General features: G+C 46.8%; 1 protein-coding gene across 5 annotated transcripts in view; it reads right to left on the reverse strand.

Moving 5' to 3' along the window:
- The window catches only part of ARSG (arylsulfatase G), a 163,791-nt gene that overhangs the window by 117,606 nt on the left and 32,106 nt on the right, over positions 1-14,079 (reverse strand). For 2 of the 5 annotated variants that reach the window (XM_073005092.1, XM_008011997.3), the window contains exon 1: positions 13,822-13,895. The exons of 1 other annotated variant lie outside the window; for it this stretch is intronic. Coding sequence is in view for 2 of the 4 variants with exons in the window: in XM_037993321.2 (XP_037849249.2) it covers positions 13,822-13,949 (128 nt within the window). In the remaining 2 variants the exon portion in view is untranslated. Of the gene's footprint in view, positions 1-13,821; positions 14,040-14,079 lie in introns of those variants that run through there. 2 more of the 5 variants (XM_037993321.2, XM_037993324.2) reach the window with 2 other exon arrangements.

Raw genomic sequence — 14,079 nt, forward strand, 5'->3', positions numbered from 1 at the left:
GTTAATAATAGAATCTAGGTAGAGGATATATGGGTGCTTACTATAGAACTCTTTTAATTTTGCTGTATGTTTGTAATTTTCATAATAAAATGTCAGAAAAAATTTCATAATTTTTTTTCATGGAAATGTGTCCCTTTGCATCCTAGCTATGTAATTTTAATAAGAAAATCTAAAGGCATGTTCAGTCAGTGGTGCGTCCTACACATGGAGGTACATACGAATCTGCTGTGGATTTTGTGTTTATTAAACTGCTGGGCCTGGGATCTGTATTTCTAACAAGCCCATGTGAGACCTGTACTGCTCGTCTTTGGATCACACTTTAAGTAGCATAGGTGCTGGAAAACAAAAACATCATGAGTCCAGTGCAAGAAGAAAAAGGAAACTGCTTAATCTAACTGATGACTCAACTTCAGTGGACAAACAAAAGCAACAAATCAGACTGAGTTTTGAAAGACGCGAATTGAAGGTTATACTTTAAGCTAGAGATTGCAAATGGAGCCAAGGATAAAACTAGATTAGCTCTAGTTCACTTAAAAGCCCTAAATTTGCAAGTTTATTTTATTTATGTATTTATTTATTTTTAAAGAGACACATCCCAGCTCGCCGCAGTCTCAAACTCCTGGGTTCAAACGATCCTCCTGCCTCAGCCTCCCGGGTAGCTAGAACTACAAGTGTATGCCACCAAACCCAGCTAATTTTTTTTATTTTTTTTACAGATTGGGTCTCACTATATTGCCCAGGCCAGTCTGGAACTCCTGGGCTCAAGTGATCCTCCCACCTCAACCTCTCAAAGTGCTGGGATTACATGCATAAGCCACCACATCCAGTCAATTAGGAAGTTTAATAAGGAGGAACAGAGTTGAAATTGTGGACCAAATAAAAATTTCAGTTGGCTGGGCATGGTGGCTCATTCCTGTAATCCCAATACTTTGGGAGGCCGAGGAAGAAGGATTACTTGAGGCCAGGGGTTCAAGATTAGCCTGGCCAACATAGTGAGACCTTATCTCTATATTTTTTAATCTAAAATTAACAACAACAAAGCTTCAGTTGAACACCCAATGTATGGAGCAGATTAAAGGAGAACCAATGTGTAAAAAAGATGGGCCTGGGATTATGACAGACACTTTTTCCAGTTGTACCTCCTCGCCAGCCAACCCAATTGATCAATCCACGTGGATGGGGGTGGTTAGAGGTATGTAAATTCTGGAAGACCCGGATAAAAACCAAAAGAATGGGCAAATACACACTTAATCAAAATAAAAGGAAATCCAAGTACACAGTCATGTCATCTGGAGGCCAATGAATCAATTGTTCAGAAACGCAAATTCTTTTGTTTCCCAAAAGGACATGTATTATCTCAAACTCAATTAGACTCAACTGGTATTTGTTGATCTTGAGACTCCAAAGATGTCTCCCTTTGTAGGAGAAAGAGCCTTAGCACAAGGAGGGTAGCTAACAAATGCCTGTGGTCCTACTGCTTGATTCCAAGATCATTCTACTGGCTTCTGACCATGTGCAACAGACACAGGAGACTTTTCCCCTTAAAGTTTCTTAGCTTGGAATACTAGAGCGGCCTCATGCCTGGTCAATAATCCATTTCAGAATGGATCCAATGTAGAAGACTTCAGGGAAAAAAAATTCACTTAAGAAAGAAGCTAAAATTAAGGTAAGAATATAAATAAACAGATTGTGTTTCTTCAGTGTTCCATGATGAAACATTCCATTGAGGATTTTCAAAGAGAATCGTTACTTAAAATTTTCATAGAATGGAAATAAGCAAATCTAGCCAGCACACCATTGCATTATTCTTCACACCCACACCTCCAGGGAGACATTTAATCCTTTCCCCATTTTTGTTTTAACTAAATGGAAAAGGCAGACCAGATACTCAAAGAATGGATGCCCAGGTACAGACTTTGATTAACATCTAAGCTCAAACTTAGAGCTCAAGTGTGGTAAAGAAAATGGGGCTGGGCGCGGAGGCTCATGCCTGCAATCCCAGCACTCTGGGAGGCCAAGGCAGGCAGATCACCTGAGGTCAGGAGTTCAAGACCAGCCTGGCCAACATGGTGAAGCCCTATCTCTACTAAAAATACAAAAAAATTAGCTGAGCATAGTGGCGTGCACCTGTAGTCCCAGCTACTTGGGAGGCTGAGGCAGGAGAATCACTTGAACCTGGGAAGCGGGGGTTGCAGTGAGCTGAGACTGCACCACTGCACTCCAGCCTGGGCAACGGAGTGAGATTCCATCTCAAAAAAAGAAAACAAAACAAAAATATAAGGAAAATGGTCCCATAGCCAGACTCAGTGGCTCATGCCTGTAATTCCAGCACTTTGGGAGGCAAGGTGGGAGGACTGCTTGAGCCTGAGAGTTGGAGACCAGCCTGGGCAAGATGGCAAGACTTGATCTCTACAAAACAATTAAAAAATTAGCCAGGCATGGTGGTGTACATCTACAATCCCAGCTACTCAGGAAACGGAGGTGGAAGGACCACTGGAGCCCAGGAGTTCAAGGCTGTAGTGAGCTATGATGGTGCCATTGTACTCCAGCCTGAGCAACAGAGCAAGATCCTGTCTCTGAAAGCAATACCTCCAAACATACAGCTATATAAGCCAAGCATTTGATTGCATCTAGCCCTTAGAACAAATGAAGAAAAGAAAATGGCCTTGCTTGCTGCCCTCAGATCTTATCTGATTTATTTTGCCAGCTTTTTCTTTCTCCATCACTCTCAGAAAGGAGAGTAGACACAGGGAAGGAGCATTCCTGGCTATAAAGAAAGGCAGAGTCTTTGGCAAATACAGCGTTCACCCCTCCTTCCACTAGGGCAGAAGGTACTCGGCCACGTCAGTCAACAAATCCCACAACGAAGGCCCATCTGCTCCATCAGAGCACAACTGACTGTGAAAGATCCTTGCTGAGGACAAGCATGAACAATTTCCCACATCTCATGCTCCCCAAGCAGGAGTAGAGTGAACTTTAGTTGACAATCAGCTTTACCCGTGATTCCTGTTCTTCTCCATGACCCCCATTTTAAAGCAGGGCTGCTAAGTGTGCTCAAGTTTGACCTCCCTCAGTTTCCAGGCTTGCTTAGGGGTAAAGGTACTGATAAACAGCCAAATGACCCAGAGGCAGGCTGTGGGCCAGAAGCACTGAGAAGCAAATGGAATACAGCAACCTGAAGATCCGCTGAGCAGTGTCTGAAAACACAGAGCTGAAGTCCTTGGGCTTCCTGAGCCACTCACTTCATCACCTGACCCTTGTTTCCCATGGGCCTCCCTGTGGCCAAGCATCCTCCTAGAGAACCTTGAAAACAGCTGAAATAACAAGAAGGTCGGGCAGACCTTTCTGGCAGAGGGTTCTGTTGGTTTTCCAGAGACAAAAGCATCTGATGAGCTGAGGCCAAAAAAGACAAAAGAGCAGTGGGGGAGCGGGTCTCTGGGATGTGAAGTCCTGTTGTTTTACTCCCCAAAATCAGAACATGGTCTGTGTGCTGGCTGGGGGCCAGGAGCCATCAGGGGCTGTCAGAAGGGGCCATCGTTGGGCATCAGCTGTTCATGTGTTGTCTGAAGCAACTCCCCAATGTATTCTGTCATTTGTCCACCAAATTTGTACTGACTGACAGGTTTTAAACCAGGCACGGTGCATACAGCCGTGAATGAAACAGACAAAAATCCCTGCCCTCACACCACTTACTTTTTTGAGAGTGAGGGGAGAAACGAAATCAATAAAATGTAAATTAGCACAGAGGACATCAAAGAAGGAGCTCAGGCGTGGGATGGAGGCTGCAAAGTTAAAGGGGGCGGTCTGGGACAATCTCATCGAGAAAGTGCAATTTGGATAAGGATCTGTATGAGGTCAGGGAGGAAGCTACGCAGCCATCAGGAAGCCATGCAGGAAAGGTAGAGAAACTGGGAAAGGCTGAGGTCTGGCACAAGCAAGGAGCGGCAAATAAGCCACTGCAGAAGCAATGGAGAGACAAAGGGCAGGGATTAGAATCAGAGGAAAGAAAGGCTTTTGCTGCAAGAGATGGGAAGCCAGAGGGATTGAGCAAGAGCAGCAGGCTCTGGCTTACATTGTAACAGAGTCCCTGCCCTGTTGAGAATACACAAATGCCCTGCAGGGCGGCAGATGAAACAAGCAGCTGAGTTAGGAGTCCCTTGCATGGGTCCAGGTGAGTTCAGGTGAGAGACAGTGCTAAAGCGAGACAAGCAAAATGCCTAGGGCACAAAACGTCAGGAGGTGGCCCTTCTGCTCAGGTGGCCACCCTGTACTCACACTACCTGGGCAGTGAGCACTTCCTTACATGTTGCCTCACCCTAGTCCATCCAGGTGAAAAGGAAAACACAGTTCCCACAATAGCCAGGACAAAGGTTTATTTATTATCTACACAAAATAAACATCCTCGTGTCCCAGTCTTTTGCCCATAGACCCCAACATGTAATTTTGAGGCTGGCCCAACTTGGAAAGACTGCTTTCTTAGAGTGTGGGGGCTAAAGGGTAGTAGTCTAAGCTCAACAGAGGATGCAAAAGACATCTTTGAATGCCTCTCTGGGAGAGCAATTTCACTTAGGTAATTAAAATGCTTTTTTTTTTAAAAAAAAAAAAAAAAAAAAAGCTTGGAGACCTCATGCCAGACACTGTTTGGGACAATATCATCTCTGTGAACCCAACGATGCCAGGAAACCCATCCACAGGGGGCATATGACATCCTGCCTAGTTTTAGGCTGGAACCACCTGTTGAGACTGTCACAGAAGAAAGCCATATTGCAGGAGCCAATTTGAGAGAGCCCAAGTGGTATCACGCCATGCATCTAAACACCCAGTAGCCCTGAGGAAATCATATCTGTGTCCTGGCTCACAGATCAGAGAGAGGACATGGACCTCTGGATAACATCTTTTCTCTAAAAGTCTATCCTCCACTTGAGAAGGAAAATCCTGACGGATGTGATCAAGAAGAAAGCTCCAGGAAAACTGAAATTAGCTCCCTAGAAGCCTGTTTGCCACATTTTTAAGAACTTTTCACAAAACTGTATTTACTTATCACTTATTACACATTTTATTATGGAAGTTGTCAAACACACCAAAATTGAGAAACTCACATGTACTTACCCAACATCTCAATTCAACAATTATCAACATATGGTCAGGCTGGCCCTCTCCTTCAATTTCCCTTTGCCTCCCTCTCCACGTATGCTGGATTATTTTGAAGTAAGCCCCAGGCCAGGAATGGTGGGCCACACGTGTAATCCCAGTGCTTTGGGAGGCTGAGGCAGAAAGATCACCTGAGGCCAAGAGTTAGAGGCCAGCCTGGGCAACACAGCAAGACCCCATCTCTTTAGAACAACAACAACAACAACAAAATAGCTGGGTATGGTGCCATGTGCTGTAGTCCCAGTTGCTAGGGAGGCTGAAGTGGGAAGATGGTTGGAGCTGAGGAGTTCGAGGCTGCAGGTGAGCTGTGATCATGTCATTGCACTCCAGCCTGGCCAACAGAGCAAGACCCTGTCTCTTAAAAATTAAAAGCAATCCCAGACATCATATAATTTTATCCAAAAGAATTTTGGTACAATTCTCTAAAAGTTAATTCTTACTATATAACTACAATTCCATAACACTCTCCTTTTAAAAATTAACAATGGATAGTATCATCAAAAATTCAATCAGAGTTCAAATGTCCTCCATTGTCTTATCAGTATTTTTTTTTAACAGTCAGTTTGTTCTAATCAGTATCCAGACAAGGTTCACAATACACTGCACTTGGTTCACGTGTCTCTTTTCTTTTCATTTATGGCTCCCCTCCTCCTTTCTCTGCATAGATTTGTAAATAAGTTATGCTGTTTGCCCTGTAACATTTCTCAAATTTTGGATTTAGCTGATTGTATCATCTATTGAAATGTTCCCTGGACCCCTGTTTTCCCTGTAAACTGGCTTGTAGATCTAGGATGAGATCCGATCCAGATTCGATTTTTTTTTTGGCAGGCCCACCTCATGCATCGTATCTTTCCCCTTGTCACGTTCAGCCTGATCGGTGGTTTACATGTCAAAGTTCCATTTTTTCAGCTAGGCGCAGTGGCTCATGCCTGTAATCCCAGCACTTTGGGAGGCCAAGGCAGGCGGATCACCTGAGGTCAGGAGTTTGAGACCAGCCTGGTCAACATGGTGAAACCCCGTCTCTATTAAAAATATAAAAATTAGCCAGGCATGGTGGTGGGTGCCTATAATCCCAGCTACTTGGGAGGTTGAGGCAGGAGAATTGCTTGAACCCAGGAGATGGAGGTTGCAGTGAGCCAACATAGTGCCACTGCACTCCAACCTGGGCAACAGAGTGAGACTCTGTCTCAAAAAAAAAAACAAGTTCAATTTTTTCCCTTTGTCATTTTTGCATGAGAGTAGGAAACTTTCTCTTAAGAAAAACAGTGCTTTGTACTACCTTTTCTATTTCTGTAGATTTACCCTTGCCCTGGATCCATTCCACTTCCACATAATGAAATATGTTACTCTGTTATAAACTAAAAGTTTGTGTGCCCCCAAAATTTGTATGTTGAAGCCGTAACTCTCAGTGTGATGATATTTGAAGATAGGCCTTTGTAGGATGATAAAGCTTAGATGAAGTCATGAGGTGATGGGATTAGTGCCCCTACAAGAAGAAACATCAGAGAACTTGTTCGCTCATTCTCTCCACCATGTGAGGACACAGCAAGAAGGCGGCTGTCTGCAGGCCAGGAAGAGAGCCCTCACCTGGAACTAAATTGGCCAGCACCTTAATCTTTCACTTTCCAGCCTCCAAAGCTGTAAACAATAAATTTCTGTTGTTTGGGCTGTATTTTTCTAAATTTCTGTTATTAGTCTATAGTATTTTTCTTTTCTTTTCTTTTCTTTTTTTGAGACAGAATCCTGCTCTATCACCCAGGCTGGAGAGCAGTGGAGGAATCTCAGCTCACTGCAACCTCCACCTCCTAGGTTCAAGAGATTCTTGTACCTCAGCCTCCCAAATAGCTGGGACCACAAATACATATCACCATGCCCAGCTAATTTTTATATTTTTAGTAGAGACAGGGTTTCACCAGACTGGTCTTGAACTTCTAACCTCAAGTGATCCGCCCATCTCACCCTCCCAAAGTGTGGGGATTACAGGCATGGGGCAACAAGCCCAGCCTAGTCCATGGTATTTTATTATGACATCCTGAGTACCCCAAGACAGATTCCCGCTAAAGTTTTACCTGGGAATCTCTGAAGCCAAGGCTCAGGTAGGGGCAGAAGTAGGGGTAAGACCCAAACTTAGAAAGAAAAAAAAACCATTCAATTTAGTGAAGCAGTTACTTAGCAAATTTGCCTTTTGGGGAATTGACTTTTGAGATGTGTTGTCTTATTTCCAGAATAGTATGTATATAGGATTCAGCAGTGATTTGCTAGCTGTGTGACCGTGGATATGTTACAGAATCTCTTTGTGTCTCAGTTTTCTCCCTTACCTGAAAAATGCCATTTTAGCCTGGAATTAGATATCAGAAAAAAAAAAAAAAAAAAAAGAGTCACAATAAACTTTCTCAACCCCAAACACAATGTGAGAATGAAATAATCCTACCCAAGTTCTCAGTAAGTGCTAAGAAATATTGACTACTATTAGTCCATCTCTTGACTGTTTTGAGGATAAAGGGATAATAAATATGAGAACACACTGAAAATGTGCTGTGTAAGCCAAAGCATTACTAACATTAAAATAAAACATAATGGCTGGGCACAGCGGCTCACACCTGTAATCCTAACACTCTGGGATGCCGAGACAGGAGGATCACCTGACCCCAGGAGCTCCAGACCAACCTGGGCAACATAGCAAGACCCCGTCTCTGTTAGAAAAAAAATTTTTACTCCCTGCAGCTACTGGCTGAATCTGCCAGAACTGTTTGTTAGCAAGCTCTGATGCTGGTTTCTGAACCTAGAGAAGGCAGAAGCTACAAACACACCACCATAGTCTCAAACAAGGCAAAGAGGAAATAAAGAGTGATTTCAGTTTGCATTTTCAACGTTCCAAACTATGGTTCCGTGTTACACAATCCCATGACTATCTGTGCCATCTTGGCTAAACCTGAGCCAGGTCCCTTCAGCTAAGCAGACTCTAATAATAGCTGGCATCCTTGGAGTATGCTGCCTTCCAGCAAATCTGGTTTTGGACAATTTAACAATATGAGGTCAAGACGTAGGGTGCGTGTGAGGGGAATCTCCCCTCTGTTGATGTTACTTGAAAATGGAAGTTACATTTCCATATCAGAAACATTTCAAAAGAACTCTTTGTCCATGATGCTTGGCTAGCTAGGTGCTCAAGCAAGAAAGATCCACAACTCCGGGGTGGAAACTATGTAAAGGCAGGGACATTCTGTATAGTTTATGCACTGCATAATTCCGGCAACTGGCCCAGAAGGTATTCAGTCAATATTTGCTGGATGAATGCATGTAACACGAACATCGACAGCCCAGTCGGCTCTGCCCCACCCTGCCAGCTTCATCTCATCATTCTCCTAAACTTAGATGACTTTTCTAAGTTCTTTCTCGGAAGACATTCACTTGTAATTCTCGCTTGTAAAATTGCACTTGTTGAAATGCTGTTTTAGGTAACAATCACATGTGTCCTGTCTTCTGAACTAAACTATAAACACTATGAGAGAAGGAACCACATCCTCTGAGGTGTGGTTCTGTGGCCTGGGAGACAACAGTATTTGTCAGTGCTCACGAGTGGGCTATGGATGAGCAGAGGCTACCTGGATGGATGGATGAACGACAGGCATGGGAGGGAAGGATGGAGGGATGGATGATGCCTGGACCCAGTCCTGCTGCGTATCCCTACAAAGCTCACCTAACTCCACAGCCCCCGCCGATCACAGAAAGGCGGGACCCCTCCTCACCATTTGACCACAACACAATACTGCAGCATCCTTCTAGTTTCTTCGCATCGTCCCCTAGCCATCTGGAAACTTATGGAGGCACTAGTCCTAAAGGGTTAAAATAGAAGCTTAACATTGCCTATTGTTCCTGGGAATCTAGAAGCACAGGACAGGAGGTACCTGTTTAGACAAGATAGGGAAAGTCAGCATCTCCCTTTAGGCAAGAAATATAGCAGGAGAGCAGGTTTTTATTCCTTGGGCCTTGAGGAACAGGGCAGGTGGGGCAACTTCAACAACTATCCGAAGAAAGCGTGACTCTATCGGGGCAAAATTCACTGGTCCCATATGCAGCCCTTCCCAATATTGCCAATGAGATTCCACGACCCACAGCTGTGTCATACAGTCTAATGTGACATGCATTCACTCCTAAATGCAATGTGATTTAAATAATTTTGTTCTGAGATTTTGAGTTGGTCCGTTGGTTTGAGATAGCGTCTTATTCTGTTGCCCAGGCTGGAGTGCAGTGGTGTGACAGCACCACCACACCCAGCTAATTTTTTTACAAGATATTTTTTAGGCCAGCGCAGCAGTTCATGCCTATAATCCCAGCACTGTGGGAGGCCAAGGCGGGTGGATCACCTGAGGCCAGGAGTTCAAGACCAGCCTGGCCAATATGGTGAAACCCTGTCTACTAAAAGTACAAAAATTAGCCAGGCATGGTGGTGCACACCTGTAGTTCCAGCTACTTGGGAGGCTGAGGCAGGAGAATCGCTTGAACCCGGGAGGCAGAGGTTGCAGTGAGCCAAGATCACGCCTCTGTGCACTCCAGCCTGGGCAACAGAGGAAGACTCCATCTCAAAAAAAAAAAAAAATTGTTTTAGATATGGTGTCTTGCCATATTGCCCAGGCTGGTCTCAATCTGCCTTCAGGCAATCCTCCTGCCTTCATGCCAAAAGCACTAGGATTATCACACTCAGCCTGGGTTTGTTTTTTAGGACTTTTGCAACAGCCTTGAGATAATTTATAGAAGCCTAAAAAAATTTTTTTTTTAATTTTTAAGCAGTAATAGATGGCAAAACTACAGAAGCAGTCAACTATGAAGACTGAGAAGCCTAGGAATGAAATTCAGTACTGATCAAGTAAAAGTTACTCCAGAGTTAATGCCAGACACCAGCAATACATCGAAATCAATCATCGCCCGCCCCTACATACACGAGTGGGAAGATGACCTCACTGTCCCCAAATACAGAATGGCCTCACCTACCTCCTACCTTCCTCTCATGCTGTTCACCTCTCCCCTGGCTCAGTACCCCCTGCCAGTCCTCCCAAGGTCCTCTCTGCCAGTTGAAGGCTTCCCTGATCACCATCCTCCTCAATCCCCCAGGAATCACAGGTTGAAAGAGTCGCAGCCAAGGGTTAGGGAACCTGACCATGAGCCAATCCCAGTGCTAAGCCCCTTGCACATGTTAATTCAGTTAACTTAGCAAGCGTACTAAGCCTTGCACACAACTCGGTAGTATTATTATTATCATCGTCATCACTATCTGTGCCTCAGAACCCCTTGGCAAATCTTTAAATTCCCCCAGAAGTGTGTGTTTCCCAGTTTGAAGGGCCCTGCCTTCCTACAAACTGTGAAATTTGTTGTGGGGTGGGGGGGGCGGACCACAAATCACAAAATAAACCTAGCAGAACTACCTGGACCATCAGTTCACTGTTGCTACATGGCGGAGTGTGTGAAGTTCCTGGCCAACTGGAGAAGCAGATATTAAAGTTGTAAAGCAAGAAATTGCTTCAGTGGCATACAAGTCACTCGCCCAGAACATAGGCCCTTGGGTGGGAGCATGGTGGGAGGAACAGAGACTGGAAGAGGAAGAATGGAAGGGTGGTTGAGCCATCGAAGCCTCCCATGGAAGCCCCCTTCACACACTCTCCTTCTTTGATGGCTGCCCTGAAGAATCAGCCCCCAAAAGCAGGCTTGCGGGACCCTCTTCCCAGAGCTCCAGACCAGATTCCTTTCAGTCTACTTACCCAAGTTGAAGTTCTCACAGGCTGGTAAATGCAGTGAGCTTATTTGCAAGCCAGGGTCATATCTGCCTAGCAACCCAACACGAAGACTTGAAGGACTATAAACGTGGACAGAGAACAGGCAGGCCAACTTTACACAAAGGAATCTGTTCTCATGCAAATGACCCTGCAAGAGGGCTAGAAGAGGGAGCCTTGGGGACAGCTCTGAAGAGCCAATGTTTTCCCCCAAGAAGATGTTGGGGGACTTCTTAAGGGCATCATGATGGCCTTGCCCACTGTAAAGGAAAGCCAAGAAGGGGCTCTGCCTGCCACTTGGGATCAGGCAGACACAACGGGAGAGGCTACGAGGGGAGTTGAGCCCGTCACTTGATTTCCTGATTTTTCTGGTCCTGTACTCCAGACTCTAAAGGTTCTTTTGTTCTTATTTAGAACTAAACAGAGTTAGTTTTGTTTGGGGGCGAGGGGGTGTTGATTAGCATGGCAATGCAGTGCTTTCTCTGGAGAAGTTAAAAAAGCAGGGGTTTTCACGCTTGGTCTCACTAGGATTGAGGGAACAAGGTGAAGCCAGCCTCTAACTAGGGTGGGCAAAAGTCATGTTGCGTGACTTTTTTGTGACAAGCAAGGCTGTGCTTAGGTGGGGTTTCCAGCCACCTCTCCATTATTCAAACACAGATGGCAAATGTCATCTTTCGATGAGCTCTAGTTGTAAAAAGCGCTAGTGTGTATCTATAAACATGGTGTAACCTGAAGTCAATCCCTCCAGTGCTCAGTGCCTCAGCTTTCCTCAACTGTAAAATGGGAATAATGAGTGTCAACTACAGAAGGTTACTGATGGGGTTAAAATTGAATTATATGTATGGCACTTAATACAGTGTTGAGGACAAAGTAAACATTAAAAAAAGATTAATATTAATAAAATAGAAGAATAGTAATACATTACTAGTAAGAAAAATCTATTATTATTATTATTAGAATCATGCTCCCCAAAAGCCAGGTTTCACTTGCTCAAACATTCAGATGTGATTTTTCCAATCATTCATTCACTCCTGAGGCTTTAGGCATAATTTGTGTAATTTTTTATATCAAGAGACTGAAGTACGGAGACTATGTGACTTGCTTCGAGTCACTCAGGTATATAATGGCAGGCTGCAACTTTAGGTTCCTAAGACACACAGAATATGCTGTCATATTACACACGACATTTCCACACATACAGTAACAGGTCCTAAATATTAAAGTGTAAGATCCTAAATATCAAAGATTATCTTACAGGCAGCACTGTATTAGCATGAAGTGTTCAAATCAGTTTCTAAATATCATTATATGTGGATCCTTTGAAGAACAACTCAGAAAAGGCTCTCACAGGGAGTGTGTTGGAGTCAGCAATTAATTGGCCTTGGTAAAGCATAAATCGTAACAGCATCAAGAGCTAATGGGTACTGAGGCCTTACCAAATGCCAGTCACTGCGATCCGCACTTTACAAGTACCATAAATTAAACCCTCCAATTCTGGGAATACCACCTCCATTCCCATTTTACAGATCTGGAGAAATTAACGCTCTACGAGGTTAAACTACGTCTACAAGGTTGCAAAGCTACTCAGCGGCCCCCTGGTTGTACAGGACTGGCCATACAGGGCACCCTGTACCAACGAATCCTCTCCCCACTTACACAACCCGAACTTGTCAACAGCAAAGGATGGCATTTAACTCAGGAGAGCCTATCCCAAAATGGTGAGAGAAATCAGCGAGCAAGGCAGGCTTTTATTAAAATTCAGATCGCCGACTCCTCCCGGTGGCGACCCTCCGTGCACGCACTCCCAAACTAGGCTCTCTTGAGTTTCTGACATCAGAACCACATTCTCCGAACCCCAATGAAGGCAGCAGCCAGCGCTGCAGAGGAATGCAAATAACATGGCCTTCGCTTGCGAGCAGTTTCCAAATTTGCCCTCGGGATGTGAGGTAGAGACCGAGAAGCTAAGTTTGCGCCCCCGCAGGCTCTGAAATGTCTAGGAACTGACACATGCTTTGTCCCCATGAGGAGCTCGTAACTGGGGTTTCGCGTGCATCATCCGCTTAGTTCACAGTGACCTTGGGGTCGGGGACTACGGGATGAGGGGCACAGACTGTCTAAACCTTCAGGTCCCCTACAGAGGGCTCCCCGCGGGTATGGGAGCCATGCACCTGTGCCGACGCCGCCTCTGCCTGGAGGGTGCGCGCGCGCCCTGGGCCGGGGATGCTGACTCAGCCCGGCGGCTCACATTCCTTTCGCGCAACGCGGATGCTGTTGCTGCTACTGCTACTGCTACTGCTACTGCTGCTGCTGCTGCTGCTGCCGCTGCCGGTGCAGCAAAGTGGGGGAAGCAAGGCACCCGCAGCGGCCCGGCCGCTCGCTCCCTGGGGCCCACTGCGGCACTCCCTCCCCACCGCCGGAAGGGGAACTGTGGGGGTGCGCGAGTTGACGAAACTGAGGGAAGTGGGCGCTGCAGGAGGAACTCAGGCGCCGCGCGCGCAGCTCACACCCAAACTGGAAGGAACCTGTTCTGCCCGGGGCGGGCGCGGAGCCGCCGCAGCCGCGAGCGCCGCGCGGAATCAGCCCCGGCGCGCGCGTTCCCCCTCCCCGCTAAATCCCTAAATCCTCAGGGTGCGGGCGGGACTGGGCGGTGGGCGCGCCGGGAAGGCGCCCGGGGGTGGGGACGGGGACCCGCGCGCGCGCGCCAGACCGAGGTGCTCCGAGACAGGGTGCAGGCGCCCCCACCACCCCTGCACACTCGCGCTCCCACTAGCGTTGCAGCAAAGCTCCGGGGTCTGGGCGGGTCACGCGCGCAGAGGCGCGCCTGGGTTGGGAGATCGGGGCGTTGTGCCAAGGACCCCGGAGGCGCTGGTGGGGGCGGCCCGGCCCCGGACCGCGACGCGGTTACCTTCTGTGACCCCCAGCCCAGGAGGCAGGCGGGCGGGCGCGCGCCCGGCGCGGCCCAGGTCCACGTGGGCCGGCGCGCGCGCGCCAGGCAGGCCCCCTCCTTGGCTGCGCTCGGCGCTCGCAGCACATGGTCGGCGGCGGCGCGCCCCCGAGGCCGGCGGAGACCGGCTGCAGCCGGTATAGGATAAGAGCTTAGGCAGCGACGCGGGGCCGGGGCGCGGGCGGCAGCACGCACGGCCCGGGGCGCAGGCGGCCGGGG

The sequence above is a fragment of the Chlorocebus sabaeus genome, chromosome 16, assembly GCF_047675955.1.
Source record: "Chlorocebus sabaeus isolate Y175 chromosome 16, mChlSab1.0.hap1, whole genome shotgun sequence".
In the NCBI taxonomy this organism is placed as follows: Eukaryota; Metazoa; Chordata; class Mammalia; order Primates; family Cercopithecidae; genus Chlorocebus; species Chlorocebus sabaeus.